Below are 19169 nucleotides of genomic sequence, written 5' to 3'. Positions count from 1 at the left end.
TTTACTAAAACGGGAGAGTGCAAAATCTGGTGCAGCTGTTTGTGATAGCTAATCCGCTTCTAACTTCAGCTTGTTCAATTAATCTTTGAAAAAAAAAGCTGGAAGCTTATTGGTTACTATGCAGAGCTGCACCAGATTTTGAACTATCCAGTTTTAGTAAATCAACCATATTGTCTCATGTTTTCTATGTGGGATTTAACCTGTTCCCATCCCCGCTATAGCCAAATGACAACTACAGCGCGGACCTACATTGCCGGGAGGCAATCAATAGACATACTCCCCTTTGCACGCTCCCCACGCACTGTGATCACCGAGTCAATGAGACTCGGGTTATCACAGATTGGAGTCTCAGCCAATGACAGCTGATCATGTGATGTAAACAGAAGATCGGTAATTGTTTTTTTTCTCCTCATGCTGACAGCATGAGAAGAAAGAAAAGCCAATCACCAGCTTCTGGGTTCCATAGAGGAAGAGGCACAGTGGCCTCATCTGTGCCCACCAGTGCCGCCTGCCAGTACCACCTGCCACTGCCCACACAGTGCATATCAGTGCCCACCAGTGTATATCAGTGCCACCAATCAGTTCCAACTATCAATCCCCATGAGTGCCACCTATCAATGCCCAGCAATGGTGCCAATCAATGCGTCATCAGTGCCACCTAGCAGTGCTGCCTATCAGTGCCACCTACCAGTGCCCATCATGGTCCATCACTGCCACCCATCAGTGCCCATCATTGCCACCTATTAGTGCCCTTCAGTGCCACCTATCAATGCCCTTCAGTGCCGCCCATCAGTGCCCATCAGTGCCCACCAGTGCCACCTCATCAGTGCCCACCAGTGATGCCTCATCAGTGCCCACCAGTTCCACCTATCAGTGCCCACCAGTGCCGCCTTGTCAGCACCCATCAATGCAGCCTATTGTGCCCATCAGTGCAGCCTAACAGTGCCCATCAGTGCAGCCTCATCAGCGTAAATCAATGAAGGAGAAAAATGACCTGTTTGCAAAATTTTATAACAAAATATAAAACTGTTTTGTATTTTTTTTTTCAAAATTTTCTTTTTTCATTTTTTTTTTACAAAAAATAAAAAACCCAGAGGTGATCAAATACCACCAAAAGAATTTGTGAGAAAAAAAATGATAAAAATTGCATTTGGGTACAATGTAGCATGACCACGCAATTGTCATTCAAGTGTGACAGCCCGAAAGCTGAAAATTGGACTAGGCAGGAGGGGGTTTAAGTGCCCAGTAAGCAAGTGGTTAATGCCAAATGGAATGTAACAAAAGGAGATTTTTGGATAAACTGCTTAATTTCAAAATCTCTGAAATATGCTGGGACTCATATTTTTTTTTTAAATAAGTTACAAGGAAGGAAAAAAAAACAAAAAAACAAAAACAAACACACAACCTTTATAGTATTTGTCCTGCAAAAGGTCTGATGCTGTATATATACACATACACACATCCATGAAGACCCTCTGAAATTTTACTATTTGGTCATGTCCACAGCGAACTAGAAACAGAAGTGCTAGCAGCCTTGGTAATGACCACGGGCCTCATATTTTTTGACCGTGTTCCAAGATCTCATATTTATAGCACTTAATATATAAATATATACAGTGGGGTTTGTTTACTACAGATTGAGAGTGCACAATCAGGCTCGCTTCTGCATAGAAACTAATCAGCTTCCAGGTCATATTTCCAAAGCTTAATTGAACAACCTGAGGTTAGAAGCTGATTGGTTTCTATGCAGAAGTGAGCCTGATTGTATTTATATAACATATTAGGTTTACCTTGAAATATTTTGGTGATCTGAGCTTGTATACATTGATTGACCATGATTTAAAAGTTTTTGCAAGCAGTAGACTTCTTGAGAATTCAGGTTAATATAATACCAGAAGCAATTTCTAAATGCTATATTAGAAATCATCTTGCATAATAATTATTTTATGTTTCAGAATGACTACTACTTGCAAATTCAGGGTGCAGCAATGGGCTCCCATGCTGCACCCCTATATGCCAATGCATCTGCTACTTGATTTGGGGAATATTTGGGGAATAGTTACTTGATATTTAAGTCTGTCCCCAAAAGCCATGTCAGCTAAAGAGGATGGAATCCCTGAAATGGTAACAAATTGATGGAGAGTGGTTACCCTACGCAAGAGAAGGAAAGAGAAAATCATCTTAAGAATCAAGTGTATGACTAAAAGTAATAGCCATAATAGAATAATTTTTATATTTCAAATTTCATGCTGGTTTAAAGAGACATTGATAAGCATCCTGTAGTCTCAGAATTTCAGACTTTTTCCATTTAATAGAGGTTGAACAATTTGAGTTGTTTAACAGATTGCGGGTAAAGAAAAAGCAGGCTAAACCTGTCTAAACTTAAATTTACTCTCACCCCCCCCATTCTAACTTTTATTCTAATTACCTTGTAGAGGAAAGATGTGTCAACTTACCTATTCTTGGGGTGCTCCAGTTCAGTTACATGATCGCCTCCTAGCAGTGGCTTTGGGAAGGGGGGGGGTGAGGTACAGCAGACAAAGGATGCCCCATAGTAAGGTGGGGCATACATCACAGTATATGATTTTCTTGTACAATTTTCCTTTAGATTTACCAAAATCATATAATATAGAGGGCAAAACCTAAACACTTTCCATTTGTATGCAATCAGGTAGGTCTTTGCGCTACATAGCTAAATCTAAAGCAAATTGAATAAGAAAACTGTATACTGTATGGCCAACTTAAATCTATGAGTGACATCAACGCTCAGGCATTGCATTGTTCCTGCATAGCAAAGCACCCTGGGAATAGGTAAGTATAGCCATCTTTCAAGGGGGGTGGGAGCAGATCTAAGATTAGATCGGTTTAGCCTGGACTTACACTTAAAGTCAATATCGCAATCCAGTGATACATTTTTGAGACTAAATTAAATGGCAGAAAAATATCCTTCAATTGCGGAACCCCCGAATGCCCCCCCCCCCCCGGAACAATCCTAACCTACATCACCTTTACAAAATTCCCAACCCTGTAGTGTGGACCAAGTACCATATCAATGTTCTCTCAGATGTCACCTCAGACCTCTCGATCTCCCCCTTTGATCATTTCATATCTCACCACAGTGTCCCGCCCTCGCACAAATTTAGGTATCTTCAGCTGTCCATGCTTTCAGGGCCCACTTTCCACTAGGCGAGGGGCAGCTGGTGCAATCTGACTTGGAACGGATTTTGCGGTTTGACTGTGCCCAAAAGCCTACCTCTGTGCTTTACGCACATCTCCTCCGGGTCTCATCTCCTGAGTTGTCCAGGCTCCATCAGCAATGAAGCCAGGATGTTCTAGAGCTGGACTCCGAGGACTGGGAGGATATATGGGACCTCCCATTTAAAATACTGGTTTCCTTGAGAGATTGCCTCATTCAATACAAGATTGTTCATAGAGCATATCTCACTCCTGCTCGGGTGCACAGGATGAGGTCTTCCCTCTCCCCGGAATGTTGTCGATGTGACACATCTTTTGGTCCTGCCTGGTAATTAAATTTTTCTGGTTACAAATCCTGATGGAGGTGAATGAACTACTAAGTATCTCTATTGTCCCATCCCAAGAATATGCCTGTTTGGACTGGTGGAGGACCTGGTGCCTAGGGTGGCAGAGAGAACCCTGTTGGGTCTCTTGTTGTTCTATGCTAGGAAATCCATCGTCCTATGCTGGAAGCGGAAAACTCCTCCCTCTATAGGGCTATGGAAAACACTTGTCAATAATGTGATACCCCTATACAAAGATACCTATATTTATAGAGACTGCCCGAAAAAATATGACAGGGTCTGGTCTAAGTGGTTAGCGGAACCCTCCACTGCTGCAGCAGACTAGGGGGTCTCTTGCTATACGTTGACCTCCCTTGAAGTCTTGATAAACCAACCCTTGCCAGCACAGTAACCTAGGTGTGATAGTCAACTATCAACCTATCCCTGGACCATGAGCCAGGCTAACACATGGATAATGGCATATTATGGTAGTCACAAATAACATAACATATCTTGGTTCTGTTATGCTGACTTGCGACCCCCTATGCGGGTTGCACCCCTGATGTTAGCCAGATGTTGGCTGTACTGTTTTATGTTTGTCTTGTGTTTGCTAAAAACAAAATAAAAAGATTTTCAAAAATAAAAAAATGAAATAGCAGTTTTCTGTGTTTTTCATGCATTCATTGTTCCGATATGAACAAAGGTGCAATGTTTTCTTATTCACATCAGGGTTATTCACTGAAAACATGCATTTTTTATACTGTCCCTAACTCTTTTGTAATATACAAGGTTTAGTATCTGTGCAGCTGATGTTATATTGGAGAAACCACCCACAGGTCAAAGAAAAAATTGCCTGACACTAATCTGTGATTAAAAATAATCCGTTAGAAGGACCTACTAAGACATTTTATTGAAAGGGGGCATTCAGTATTTTAACTTAAATATACATTGATAAATTCAGTGGCCAAGTTTAAGCAGCAAGGTGATACAGAATTGCTCCTAAAGAAAGGGGAATATTTTTGAACCCACCAGTTTAACACTTTACACACATATATATATATATATATATATATATGTGTGTGTGTGTGTGTATATATTTCTTTTTTATTTATTTATGTGAAAAGTTATATATATATATATATATATATATATATATATATATATGAAATATGCCATATCGTGTTATTTCTGTTCCTTCAGATCTGTTATTTGTCCTGACAAAACTGTTGCCAATTTTGTACATGTATTTTGGATACTGTCATTTAATACACTGTGACTAAATGTGCAAAGTTCAAACATTATAACAATCCTGGAAATTGTTGCGAGCCTATGCCTCATCAGTATTGACGTTAACAGATACTTTGGTGGTCACTGGTCAGTAGAAAATGCTTCTTACATTGATCGTCAGTAGCAAGCATGCTTCTAATATATATGGTCAGTGGAAAGAATGGTCTCTTGCAGATAACTGGAAAGACTCATTAGAGTCAGGTTTATCTTTTCTGGTAGGCAGAAATCGCTCAATGCTCAAGCAACCCCATGCAACTGCTGGAGAAACTCTGGGATTCCACTGAACCCTGCTTGAAAAAGGCTGTCCTATAGCACATTAAGCATTACCTTAATTTTAAAAAATTGGATTGAAGTTCTACCAGAACCCCAATGTTCTGGAAGAGAGATTTTCTCTTACTTACAGTCACTTGCCCCAGACAAAAAGTGAGGGAAATCGCCAACCGCAACAAAGTAAATTTAGAAGAGTAGGGGATGACTAGAACCCCTGTCAGTGTTTTATTGAATATGAATGCATTATTAGAAAGATTACCAGGATCTCCTTGAATAGCTGTAACTGTTACTTGTACACATTTTTTAACATGCATAAAAGTGACATGCAAAAACATGTTTGGTATTAGGTCTGCTGCCTGCACCCGTGCCGGTGGACAAATTGGCCTCAGGGGGCTGATATCATGGGCACCCTGGACAGGCAAGTGTCCTTATGAAAAGTCAGCAGCTACAGTACTTGTAGCTGCTGACTTAAAAAAATTTTTTTGCAGCTGGAGCTCTGCTTTAAACCCCCTGACGGTATTCCAGAGTCTGGCTCAGGGTGAAAATTCAGTACCATTAGTGGTAACCCCCGAGCTAGACTCGGGATCGCATCGCTGGATCCAGGATGAGTTTACTTACCTTATCCCCTGGATCCAGCGATGTCCCCCCGCTGTGTGAGTGGCTCGTCTTCCGCTCCATGTAACACGGAGCCGAGCTCCGTTCCCTGCGAGAGCTGCGACATACGGGGACAGAGAATGGCGCCAAATTCAAAAAGTAAAACACACACATTACATACAGTATAATGTAATCTTACAGATTACATTACTGTATGTAATTATTTCACCTCCCTTGTGTCCCTAGTGGTCTGCCCAGTGCCCTGCATGTAGTTTTATATTATAAATACTGTTCTTTCTGCCTGGAAACTGGAGATTGTCCATAGCAACCAAAACTGTCCCTTTACAGCAAAAATGGTTTTAGACCAGCTAGAAAACAGCGATAATAAATTAAAATCACTCGCAGAATTGAGCTATAGCGATTTGTGGGGAGATCCGTCATTAAATACTGAAAAGTAATGACAGTGACAATTCTGCAACTGAGCAAATTTCAGTGTTTTTGATTTGATTACATTATTGAATAATTTTTATTATTATATTATTATTTGGTAGAATTATTTATAGTTATTTATTATATTATAATTTATGATTACATTTTTCAAACTTTATCATACCTGGGATGGCTGCTAGACTTTGGTTTGGACAGATTTAAGTGAGTTATTCCTAAGAATTACAGGCCTACAATATAAAACGCCAAATTTCCATGCAAAATAATTGTACCGCTTTCAGCACCTAAAATCTGAAATAATCGTACCGCCAGGGAGGTTAAGGTGTGGAGTGAAGGTACAGGTGCAGCGTTCAGCCCCACTACTGATAGCCTCTAAATGTCTATGAGAGGTTGCCAGCTGTTTCGGATGGACAGGGTTGGATAATGAATCTGGTAGTGGTACTTACAGTTAGAGCAGTATACACCCACAAATGAATAATAATGCTTAGTACATCATTCAGCGGCAACAGCTTTCAGCCTCTCATAGACTTTTAGGCCTGTGCAAGGGCGATGCACACATGTTCTGTGCAGGTAGTCCCATTTATCAATTAGGACGTAGCAGCTGCATAGACAAGGCCTCTGCTCCCAATTTTTCATCCAGACAGTACACTGTAGCAGGCCTGTATAAACAAGTCCAGGCTGCTGGTAGTGGAGCTGAACATTGCATCTCTATCTTCCTAAATGCTAAAGTCTCATGCACTGGGGGTTGATTTACTAAAGGTAAACAGACTGTGCACTTTGCAAGTGCAGTTGCTCCAGAGCTTAGTAAATGAGGTAAAGCTTCACTTTGCAAAAATAACCCAATCACGTGCAAGGAAAATAAAAAAGACTGCTTTTTGCTTACACATGATTGGATGATGGAACTCAGCAGAGCTTTTTGCTCATTTACTAAGCTGTGGAACAACTGCTCTTGCAGAGTGCAACTTCACTTTGCAAAGTTTACAGTGTCTTTGCCTTTAGTAAATCAACCCTTTTGGGTCCAAATGCCTAATGTGCTTGAGGCCTAAGTCTTCTGTGATGAGTGATACTGTGCATATTTCATCCTGGAAGACTGAGATCATCGTGGAAGACTGACTGATGGATGTCAGCAGAGCTTCCCTTCATTCACTAAGCTATGAAGCAACTGCTCTTGCAGAGTACAGCTGCACTTTGCATATGCATGGTCTATTTGTCTTTAGTGAATCAACCTATCAGTATCATATTCAGCTCATTTGTTGAAAGGGGTTTTAATCCTCTCAGGTTTGTTACATTATGCTGAGCATCTTTCAATTTGCATGGGAGGTGGCAAGGGCTGGAGGAAGACATAGCATGCAGTGCTGGAACAAGGAGAATGTGAGTTCTGCTCTGAGACCGTTCATTTCATAATGGGGTGGGTGAGGGTGGGAGTTGAACAGACTTGTTTAAAAAAAAAAAAAAAAAAAAGCGTTTTTTTTTGCAGTTGGACTCCAAATTCCAAATTTAAATGAGCTAAATTCATTCCAGACGCATTAAAACAAAATGTGTGCAAAGTTTTATAGTTTGCTTTTAAAAAGAAGCTGCAGCTTTAGTAGAAAAGCCTATTCACAGGCAGCCTGTTTGGAAGGGAGGGAGACTACTGCTTCCAAACAGAGCTCTGCAGTCAGCAAGAAGCCCATATATATATATATATATATATATATATATATATATAGGTCTGAATCGGCAGGGGCATGTCAGACCTCTACAGAGAGACCACTGCTTCCATGCAGAGAGAAAGGGTATCACTTTACAACTGGCAGGGCATGAGCTTTCTACTCTGTGCTGTATTGATTTTTAACTGAACAAACTAAAAGACTTTACACACAAACTGTTGTTTTGATGCACCTGTGATGTATTTAGCTGGTGCAGAAACTGACCAGAAACTGACTGCATGGTGTGAACTAGAGCCATTGGAATACATGCATTTTTAGTGCAGAAAAAAAGCACATGGAACTGTGTCTGGTGTGAACTGGCCCTTAAATTAATTTTGAAAGTCCCGTAAGTTTGCCTACTGCTCTGGGGTTACTTTATGAAGCACTGCTGACATACCTGCATGAAGGTGTTCAAATGAGTATTTACATTAAATACTGATGGATTTACTTCCTCTTTGTCTCCCTGCAAATGGATTTACTTCCTCTTTGTCTCCCTGCAAAGGTAAAGCATAATGGGCTACTATGCATCGCATAGTAGCCCATTATGTGTCACTTACCTGACACAGGTGCCAGCGATGTCACTGCTGTCCCCTGTAGTCCGTAACATCCATCTTCTACCGGGTATCGCTGCTCCGGCCACTCACAGCGCCGGAGCAGCGATGACGTCACTGCCGCGCATGCGCGTCGGGAGCCACCACTAACGGCATGCTGCTAACGGCGATAGTGTGCATGCGCCGTAGACAGCTGTGACTGTCTTTTAGTAAATATCTCCTAAACCGTGTAGGTTTAGGAGATATTTCTTGGAAAGGCTTACCTGTAGGTCAAAGTGGTTTGTAAAGGTTTACAACCACTTTAAGAGGACACAGCATTTTTACTGCACCACTGAAAAATGTGAAGCAATTGCAAACATTTCTCAGCATACACCACACTTACAATTTCTACTTAATTATAACTTTCAGTTCATAAAAAAAAAGATATAACATGCTCTTTAATATGCCAAAGATGGGAAAGCATGCGTGTCACTAAATAAATACTGCAGTTCAGATTTTCTCATGCTGTAGCATTCATTTTGAAAGATCACGCTTAGCCTGTAGATGGCTCTATTGCCAAATACAACTGCAAGAAAAGAAAATTCACAAATCATTTTTAATTTTAAATTTTCTGCATTGATGTCTAAAATGTAATCTAATCTTCATATTCAAGGCCCTAGGCATATAAAGTACAGCTATGATTTCCCTGTGTTTGTATGACTCTCTGCATACTCTGTTCTTACAGTCATAAAATATCTGTTCATTTGTTCTGGGCATTGGGAATCCAGGGCTGATCGATTTCAGTTCCCTGAGCTAAGAGCTAAGGTGGCAATTACAGCTATGTTGCATTTAGGGCCGGTTCACACTGCGGGCGATGCGAGGCGACACGACTTGCCTCGCCGCGATCTGACAAGTCGCCCCCGTTCTGTACAATGGAACCGTTCTGAGAGGAGCGACTCGAGTCGCTCCGACTCAGAAAAAAGGTTCCTGTACTACTTTTGGGCGACCTCGGGGCGACTTGCATTGACTTCTATACAGAAGTCATTTGCAAGTCGCCGCTGAGGTCGCGGCAGGTCGCGGCGAGGCAAGTCGGTGTCGCCTCGCATCGCCCGCAGTGTGAACCGGCCCTTACTAATAACCTACACAAAGCACAAAACACTTACCCCTGCTCTGAACAACTAAAGCAGATACAAACCCTAACTGGATGACATGTATTTGCTAAAGTATTGTGTATCAACTAATGGCCCTTTTTTATGATAAAATACTGTTTTCACCATCTCTTTTGTATGGCAATGGTATGGTGATAATTTCATTATGCTTCTTCTAGCCACTTCCTGTATACATGCACTCACTTCAACACTGACTGCACAACATTTCTGCGGATCAGCTTCCTGACAGTCATAATAGTCACAATGCACAATGCCTACACAGCGGGGGAAGATTTACTATGACTGGTGAACACAGGATCTGGTTTAGCTGTGCATAGTAACCAATCAGCGTCTAACTTTAGCTTGTTCAATTAAACTTTAACAATAAAACCTAGAAGTTGATTGGTTACTATGCACAGCTACACCGTCCAGATCCTGTGTACACCAGTTTTAGTAAATCCCACTAAATATGTGTTAGCGTAGCCCTTGTTCTCTCCACCGTGGGTGAGATAGTGATAATGGAGCAGGATTTGGGGACAGTTGTCACTCCATAACAGGCAAGATCAGCAGGTATATTTTATTAAAAGCTGCAGATTTAAAGTGGAACTTCATTTTTTTTATCTTTCCATCTATTAACCACTTAAGCCCCGGACCAATTTGCAGCCAAAGGACCAAGCCCCTTTTTGCGATTTGGCACTGCGTCGCTTCAACTGACAATTGCGCAGTCGTGTGACGTGGCTCCCAAACAAAATTGGCGTCCTTTTTTTCCCACAAATAGAGCTTTCTTTTGGTGGTATTTGATCACCTCTGTGGTTTTTATTTTTTGCGCTATAAACAAAAATAGAGCGACAATTTTAAAAAAAATTAATTTTTTTTACTTTTTGCTATAATAAATATCCCCCAAAAATATATAAAACATTTTTTTTCTCATTTTAGGCCGATACGTATTCTTCTATAAAATCACAATTAGCGATTATTGATTGGTTTGCGCAAAAGTTATAGCGTTTACAAAATAGGGCATAGTTTATAGCATTTTTATTAATATTTTTTTTTTTTTACTAGTAGACTTAGTGGAGGGAGATTTCTGCAGCATATTTGGCAAGTACAGAATCCCAGTATATATAAAATAACAAAGTGGTTGGAGGGAAGCGTCAGAATGGCAAAGATGTTTTCATTACAAATTATTTGAGCAGACTGCAGTTCCTCTTTAACCACTTCAGCCCCAGAATATTTGGCTGCTCAATGACCAGGCCATTTTTTGCGATACGGCACTGCGTTGTTGTAACTGACAATTGCGCAGTCATGCAACGCTGTACCCAAAAAAATAATTTTTTTACCCACAAATAGAGCTTTGGTGGTATTTGATCATATCTGCGGTTTTTATTTTTTGCACTATAAACAAAAAAAAGCAGCAATTTTGAAAAAAAAAAAAACACAATATTTTGTACTTTTTGCGATAATAGATATAAAAAATAATTTTTTTCCTCAGTTTAGGCCGATATGTAGTCTACATATTTTTGGAAATAAAAAAACACAATAAGTACATATTAATTGGTTTGCGGAAAAAAAATAGCATCTACAAAATAGGGGAAAGATTTATGGCATTTTTTTTTTTTTTTTTTACCAGTAATGGCAGTAATCAGTGATTATTATCAGGACTGCGACATTATGGTGGACAGATCGGACACTTCTGACACATTTTTGGGACCACTAACAATTATACAGCAATCAGTGCTATAAAAATGCACTGATTACTGTGTAGTCACTGGCAGGGAAGGGGTTAACACTAGGAGGCGATGAAGGGTTAACTGTGTTCCCTCACAGTGTGTTCTAACTGTAGGGGGGATGGGACTGAATAGAGGAGATGACAGATCGTTGTCCCTAGGTAATAGGAACACATGATCTGTCTCTCCTCTCCTCACAGAACAGGGATGTGTGTGTGTTTTGGCTCTCGTGCCCGCAATTGTGTGTGGCTGGTGGTCATCGCGCCTGCCTGCTATCCCCACTTAAAGGGCAGATGTACAGCTATGACGGTTCGCGGGAACGTGCCGATCTGCCGCAGTATAATGAGGGTGAATGGTCGGCAAGAGCTTAAATATATTGAAAACCACTTTAGAAGTTGCCTTGTTAAGCCTGTTTTTGTGGTTTTAGTGATTGGGTTACACCATCTTAGCCTCGGTTTGATCGACAGTTGCCATGGTGCTGCACATGTGATCAGTTATGACACCAGCCATTTGATGGCTTGACAGTTCAGTTGCATGAAGAAGCAGCTGTTATTAACTACAGTATTCCTTGAATGTAACCAGTGGCGGCCCATAATGAAGGCCGGAGGGGCGCCGCCTCATTAATCCATGTGTACGGCCCCCTAATCTACATGCAGGGTGCCAGGCGCATAGATGTCCATCATTAGTGGACATTAACTGGGGAATGACCAGATGGCCATTCATCTGGCCATTCCCCAGTTGATGCCCACCAGTGACGAGGTGGATGGGCGACCTACACAGGAAGTGAGCAGAAGTTTTTGGAGAGGCTGTGGTCCTGTTTTTAACCTACAAGTATGGTACTGCTTTCAAATCTTCTATTTTGTAAGTGCAAGTCTTTTTGCCTTATTAAACCCTTCTATACAGTATTATGCTATGGGAGCTTTTCTTTCTTATGTTTTTTGAGTACCATAGGCACCAGCTACTTTGTTTTTCTCCAATGCAATTTTGGGATTTTACTTTTGTTTTATTTTTTCACCAAAATTTATATATCACTTACTTTATTGATCACTGAGTGTATCAATGCTGCATTTGCTATGTATACCTATCTATTTGAAGTTTTTTGTATTAGACTTTAAGTGCTAGAAGCTGTTTATTGTTCATTCCATGTTTTGTTGTTTTTCACACATTTTCTAGCACTACGTTGGCCTTAGGGCCTCCTTTTTTTTATATCAGTTCTGCTTTATGATTTACTGCTGTTCAGGGGCTTCAGCAAATTGTCAGCCTCCAGCAAGAAGAAACAGTAAATGATTGTCACTAATAGGATGCTTTGCACACACCTATGGCTATGATTATATTGTATGTATTGTTTTTATGACATTGTTCATTTAATAAAAAATTGCATATATTTTTTTTACATATTGTTGTTTCACTATTTTGCACCCCTAAAGTTCCACATCTTAAAAACATTTTCTCTTGTCTATACCGGATCTTGGTGCCATATCTTATGTAAACTCTGATACTGATCTCTGACCACAAACTTTACCAAGAAGAAACAGGATCAATGCTGGAGGCAATTTACAGCACACTCATTTTGGTAGCATAATTATTAATGTGAAATGTATGTTCCTTGCCAAAAAACATAATTTTATATTAAGTTGTTATAGGTAAAGTTCTACTTTAAATCTATGGGTTTAATCCTGGTGTGTCCCTAATGTTAAATTGCAACACCCCCCCCCCCCACACACACACACTAAACCCCTAAAGTAAGCCTAATTCCCTCCCCCCCCCCCCACACTTGACCTCTAAACTGAGCACTTTATTCTTAATAATACCACAGAGTACTTAAAGGGGCTGTAAAGCTTAATTTTTTTAAAATAGCAAACATGTTATACTTACCACCTCTGTGCGAGGGTTTTGCACAGAGTGGCCCCAATACTCCTCTTCTGGGATCCCGTTGTGGCACTCTTCTCTCCTCCCCACATAAAGTACCCCCTCGAGGACCTGCTTTCCAAGGGGGCACCCGTGCGGGTGCACTCCCGAGTCCTGCTGCTGCGTCCATTGACACAGACACTAGGACTCGGCCCTGCCCCCGTCCCCCGTGTCACTGAACTTGATTAACAGCAGCGGGAACGCTATCAATTTGTCCAATTAGGACCCGAGAAAGCGATTGGAGCTGATGGGCTCGTTCTTGTCACTGGGAAGATTGGGTTCAGGTAAATAAAAGGGGGGATCTGGAGGGCAGCTGCACTACAGAAGGTTTTTCACCTTAACGCATTGAATGCATTAAGGTGAAAAACCTTGAGGATTTACAACCCCTTTAACTGACTTAAACAACAAAACAAAAGACCTGCTGACAAGTATTAAGTACAGGAGTCTAAAAGTGCCTGTACATACCTGCAGCGACACCTATTTCCAATCCTTTGGCCGAATACCAGGTTGTTCTGCTTGGGCAAAGCTTCGGCATGCTCTAGTAGTGCCGAAGCTTGCATGCTATGCCCCTTCCCACCACCTTATTGGTCTTTGAGACAACCCATCTTAGTGATGAGCCAATTAGGACGGCATTAAGAACCAGGAACTTATGAGATTTTCCTGATCAAAATCTAGTTCCACTACACGAGAGTCCCTCTGCGGGGCTGGTCTCTGTCTTCTTCTATGCAAGGCTTTTCGGAATCATACAAACAAAATAGCCTTGACTTGTTATAAATGTTAATAATAATATTGCTAGGTAGACAGTGAACAGTTTTCAACAATTAGTGAGTTCTAGGCATCTCATGAATCACCACCTTGTTTTCAGGATAGAGATGGTTATGGTTGGTAACCTTGATATGGTATACAATGACCCAACCGCACTGATCTGACACCCACTATTGCACCACTGTTGTTGACACGATATCTGTGTTATTGGGAACCTTATTGTCTGTTAAAAATTTATTTTCAATAAAAATCATTAGAAAAGAGATTTTCCTGATCACAACAGCCTGGCAAAAGGACTAGCAATGTAAAATATTTTAGATGCTGATGTTTAACTGAGACTGTCTTCTTTATTATCAGGTCATATTTAAAGAGCCCCATCCCAATCAGGTCACAAATAATTTTTCATAGTTATATTTTATATAAAGTGATAATTGTAGTTTAAAGCACAACTAAATTGAAATAATAAAGCAGTAATGATATTACTAAGTATAGTAATCATTTCAGCCACCATTTAGTTTTCACCTTGGTGAAGTTAGATCAGTGAAAAATAAACCTTAATTGGTTGCTATGGATAACTTCATTTAGCTCTTTGCCTTACTGAATAAGCTTACTGTATGTGTTGTTGCCAAAATGTTATATTTGCAGAACAGACTTAAAAAATGTGTTTGCAGAAATAACATTGCTTCCAAAGTGTGGTTGTGATCTTTCCTGTCTCCACCATGACCTTAGTTTCCTAGTTTTTCTTTTTTTCTGCAACAGTCCTGTTTTAAGGATGTCATAGTTATACACATAAGCATGCATACTTACAAACAAACTATAAAGATAACACAAAATAGGCTGAATATTTACCATTGGCTAAGATCGGGGCACTAGGAGTCTGATCGGAGCGTCTCTCCCCTGTTTACAAGAGAGTGATCTATCAGTAAAATCAAACCAGTCTAATTAAAAATTACATCTTTATAGAAGTTAACGTCAATCTACTTTGTATTGTTCTTCTATGTTTTTGTTCAACATGGATACTACTTTGATTGTTTGGTTGAGAGCATAGAAAAAAATATAGGGAACAACTACAATGGTTCAAGAGGGACAAGAGGGACAACTGCGTCATCATAGGTCCATGTAGGACAAGCATGCGTATTGCGTTTATTAGCTGTGTATTCATTCCTGATTCTATAATAAATAAATGAGCACCTTTCCCTTCATTCACATCCTTTTTCTGCTATGTTATATTTTGTTCAAGCTTGTAATGGACACATATTTAAGGAAGTTAAAATCTTACTAAATTGTTGTACAAAAAAACCCCTTGAGATCTATATGGGACGGCCTAAGGTTTTTATAGAATATTTGAATTGACCTCAGAATAAAAATCCAGCCAAAACCTTTGTGGATAGAGTGTCAAAGGATTAGAAGCCCCTTTGTAATTTGACTGCTGAGGATCCATTAGAACAAGCCTTTCTCAACCTTTGTACCCCAGCAGAACCTCTAAATAAATGTTCAGGTCTTGGGGGCCCTTATGAGGATCAGTGGGAAAAATTTCCTATATATTGGTAGTCATTAGGACAAATGCAGTCCATACAGTGGTGTTCAGCATGCCACCCTAATCACTTGCGGACCACCCACCGTACATATACTGCGGTAGGGTGGCCGCTCTGTGCCAGATCACGTACCTAGTAGGTGATCTGACACTTCCAGGTCTGGGGCATGTGCCTATGACCCACTCCCGCTGTGATCACACACAAGGGGAGCCCAGTGGCGGGAACCGCGGACTCTATATCCGTCGGCTCCCACTGATTACACAGGCACAACAGCAATCTGCCTATTTAAACAAGACAGATTGCTGTTCTTTTAGAAGGGTAGGTATTGATCCTGTGTTCCTGTAACGTAGGAACACAGATCTTTGCCTTCGCCTGGTTAAATCACCTCCCACACAGTGAGAAAGCACAGACTTCCCAGCCAGTGTCTTTAGTACAGTGACAATGATTTTTTTTTAGCACTGATCACTGTATTAGTGTCACTGTTCCACAAAAAAGTGTCAAAAGTGTCAGTTAGGTGTCTGATGTGTCTGCCGCAATATTGAAGTCCCGCTATAAGTCGCTTATCGCTGCCATTACTTATAAAAAAAAAATTAAAAAATCAGTCCTTTTTTGTATTCAAAGTCCTTTCTTGTATTTAGAGAGGTATGGACTCCAGAGAGAGCAATATCATTTTGCCCCTATACAAATCATTAGTAAGAACCCATCTGGAATATACAGTTCAGTTTTTGGCACCAAATCTCAAAAAGGATATCGGGGAACTGGAGAGAGTACAGAGAAGGGAAACTAAACTGATAAGAGGCATGGAGGAGCTCAGCTATGGGGAAAGATTAGAGGAACTGAATTTATTCCCTCTTGAGAAGAGGAGATTAAGGGGGGATATGACCAACATGTACAAATATATAAGGGGTTCATATAGTGAGTGTGGTGTTGAGTTATTCATTTCATGGTCAACACAGAGGACAAGGGGGTGCTCTTTACGCCTAGAGGAAAAGAGATTTCATCTCCAAATACAGAAAGGTTTCTTCACAGTAAGAGCTGTGAAAATGTGGAATAGAATCCCTTCAGAGGTGGTTCTGGCCAGCTCAGTAGATTGCTTTAAGAAAGGCCTGGATTATTTCCTAAATGTACAAACTGGGTACTAACATTTATAGGTAAAGTTGATCCAGGGAATATCCGATTGCCTCTCATGGATCAGGAAGGAATTTTTTTCCCTGCAATAGCAAATTGGATCATGCTCTGCTGGGGTTTTTTGCCTTCCTCTGGATAAACTGTTGGTATAGGATTGAGTATATGGGATTGTATGATATTTTTTATTTTATTTATTTTTATGGTTGAACTAGATGGACTTGTGTCTTTTTTCAACCTAACTATGTCATAAATAAAAATATCCCATAGTTTGTAGACGCTATAACTTTTGCGCCAATCAATTTCTATAAACTTATTGGGATTCTTTTTTACCAAAAAAAATATGTAGCAGGATACATATATTGGCCTAAATTGATGAAGAAAAGTTTTGCATTTTTTTATTGTGTATGTTTTAAAGCAGAAAGTACAAAATATATATTTTTTTTTTGCAAAACTGTCGGTCTTTGTTTATAGCGCAAAAAAATAAAAAGTGCAGAGGTGATCAAATGCCAACAACAGTAAAGCTCTATTTGTGGAAAAATTGGACAAAAATATTATTTGGGTACAGTGTCGCACGACTGCACAATTGTCAGTAAAAGTAACGCAGTGCTGTGCTGCAAAAAATGGCCTGGTCATGAAGGGAGGTAAATCTTCCAGAGATCGAGCTCCTAGAAGCAGCTAGAAAGAGAGAGCTTAGCTCTGACTCAGCATGGGGTGTGTAGGACCTAAGCAGAGTGACCACTTTTTCCACATGAAAAACACCGCTTTTTATCTGTAGCATGCTGGCGGAGGAGAGGCGTTTATATTCAGGCTGTAGCTGTTTTCTAAAAAAAAAAAAAAAAAAAAAAAAAAAAAGTTCAAGTGGGCTTAAAACAAAACTAAGTTTGCACTTTCAGCAGACCCTGCTGCTCCTCTGAATCCTCTGAAAAGTGATCCATGGTGGGTTGTTTCTCACATTGGAAGGCAGTGAGCAAACAACATGCTGCCTGCTCACAACTTGTTTTAACTGCATTGCTATCGTGTGCTTTCACTTGAATGGGATGTTTTTGGTGGCAGTAATGCCTGCCAAATGTGACAGAGGGCAATGATTTTGCCATGGCCGTAAAGCAAAACATCATGGTCGTGGCCTGTGTACAACTCTGTTTGGCTGCCCTTGCAGCTTAAAGGGGCAGTAAAAGCGTGGCTCAACCTTTCAACCTCAACAATATTCTTACACCTTTCACCCAAAACGCACACATTTTCCTAGTTGGATTTTATTGGGAATAATCTGTGAATCTTGTGTGAAAGCTGTGTAGGGGCTGGTTCACATGGAAATGCGTTGCGGGAAAGATGCATTCTGTGCCTGTTTCCCACACAGCAGGTGAACGTGCTGCCCTTGAGAGGGCATGTGTATGTCAATGAATTGTTAAAGGGGTTGTAAACCCTTGTGGTTTTTCACCTTAATGAATTCTATGCATTAAGGTGAAAAACCTTCTGTGCTGCTGCAGCCCTCCCTAGCCACCGTATTACTTACCTGACCCCGATCTTTCTCTGGCCGGGAACGAGCACACCAGCTCTAGATGGCCCTGATTGGATAGATTGATAGCAGCGCGGCCATTGGCTCCCACTGCTGTCAATCAAATCCAATGATGCAGCGCGGAGGGTGGGGCCGAGTCCTGCATTCTGTGTGAATGGACACATATGCAGGACTTGGGAGTGCGCCCGCACGGGTGTCCACCAAGCAGAGCGCTTCTCGAGAAGAGGAGGAGCCACCATCGCAGCTGAGGGACCCCAAAAGAGGAGGACCGGGGTCACTCTGTGCACAGTGGAGGTAAGTATGACATGTTTGTTTAAAAAAAACTAAAAAACAAGGGTTTACAACCCCTTTAATGGCACACATCTTGCAAGCGTGGTGCTTATTCAGGCACCAAATCGCATGGTACTGCAGAACCATGCGGTTCTTTGCAATATGTTCTGAAAAAGCAGCACTTCAAAAGGAATACGCTTCAAAACTGTACCGCATGGGAATGTGCAAATTCCCATGTGAACCGCTCCTGAATCTTATGTGAAAATATAAATAAGACCCCTTTGTATCTAATTATCACGTGCATTCACTGTTATCGCTTTATAAATATTAGGGCTGGGAAAAAGATTAATTCCTCGATAATAGCACAGCATTAGAATAAGAATAGGAAAACATCATGAGCCACTGTCCTCTAAAAACTTTACGTAATATTTGATATATATTAATACAAAACCTCATTTCTACCACACCACATTTATCCTTGGCACATGTACCCACAGCAACCAATAAATAAATGTGGAACTACTTTGAACTCAAGAAGGGTGAAATCGGACTGATAATTATGGGTTATTCTTCTTTGAAAATCATTCTTCTTTATGCATTGCAACCCCTACTATGGCTAGAAGCTTTTATTGAAAATCCAAAGTATTAAAAGCACTACATCACACACAATCAGTGCTAACCTGTCTGGGTACCAACTAAAGCCTCCTACACACGGACGGATTTTAAGCAGGGTGATGACAGACTGTTGGCTTAAAATCCGACCATTAGTACGCTCTATCAGACAATTGTTTTTCAACTTTCCGCCAACAAATGTGGAGCCCCATACACGCTATTAGATTTTCTG

General features: G+C 40.6%; 1 protein-coding gene across 4 annotated transcripts in view; it reads right to left on the bottom strand.

Annotated features, from left to right (window-relative positions):
• Positions 1 to 19169, bottom strand: part of SCUBE3 (signal peptide, CUB domain and EGF like domain containing 3) — a 190426-nt gene that overhangs the window by 62264 nt on the left and 108993 nt on the right. For 3 of the 4 annotated variants that reach the window (XM_077481428.1, XM_077481425.1, XM_077481427.1), the window contains one exon: positions 14729 to 14776. The exons of the other annotated variant lie outside the window; for it this stretch is intronic. In XM_077481428.1, coding sequence (XP_077337554.1) covers positions 14729 to 14776 — 48 coding nt within the window. The remainder of the gene's footprint in view (positions 1 to 14728; positions 14777 to 19169) is intronic. 4 annotated transcript variants of the gene reach the window in all.

Source organism: Lithobates pipiens, unplaced genomic scaffold (assembly GCF_037356315.1).
Source record: "Lithobates pipiens isolate NorthernLeopardFrog02 unplaced genomic scaffold, aLitPip1_a1.2 Scaffold_16, whole genome shotgun sequence".
NCBI classification, from domain to species: domain Eukaryota; kingdom Metazoa; phylum Chordata; class Amphibia; order Anura; family Ranidae; genus Lithobates; species Lithobates pipiens.
The sequence above is the reverse complement of the archived record's forward strand: the minus strand, read 5'-3'. Positions and strand labels throughout refer to the sequence as shown.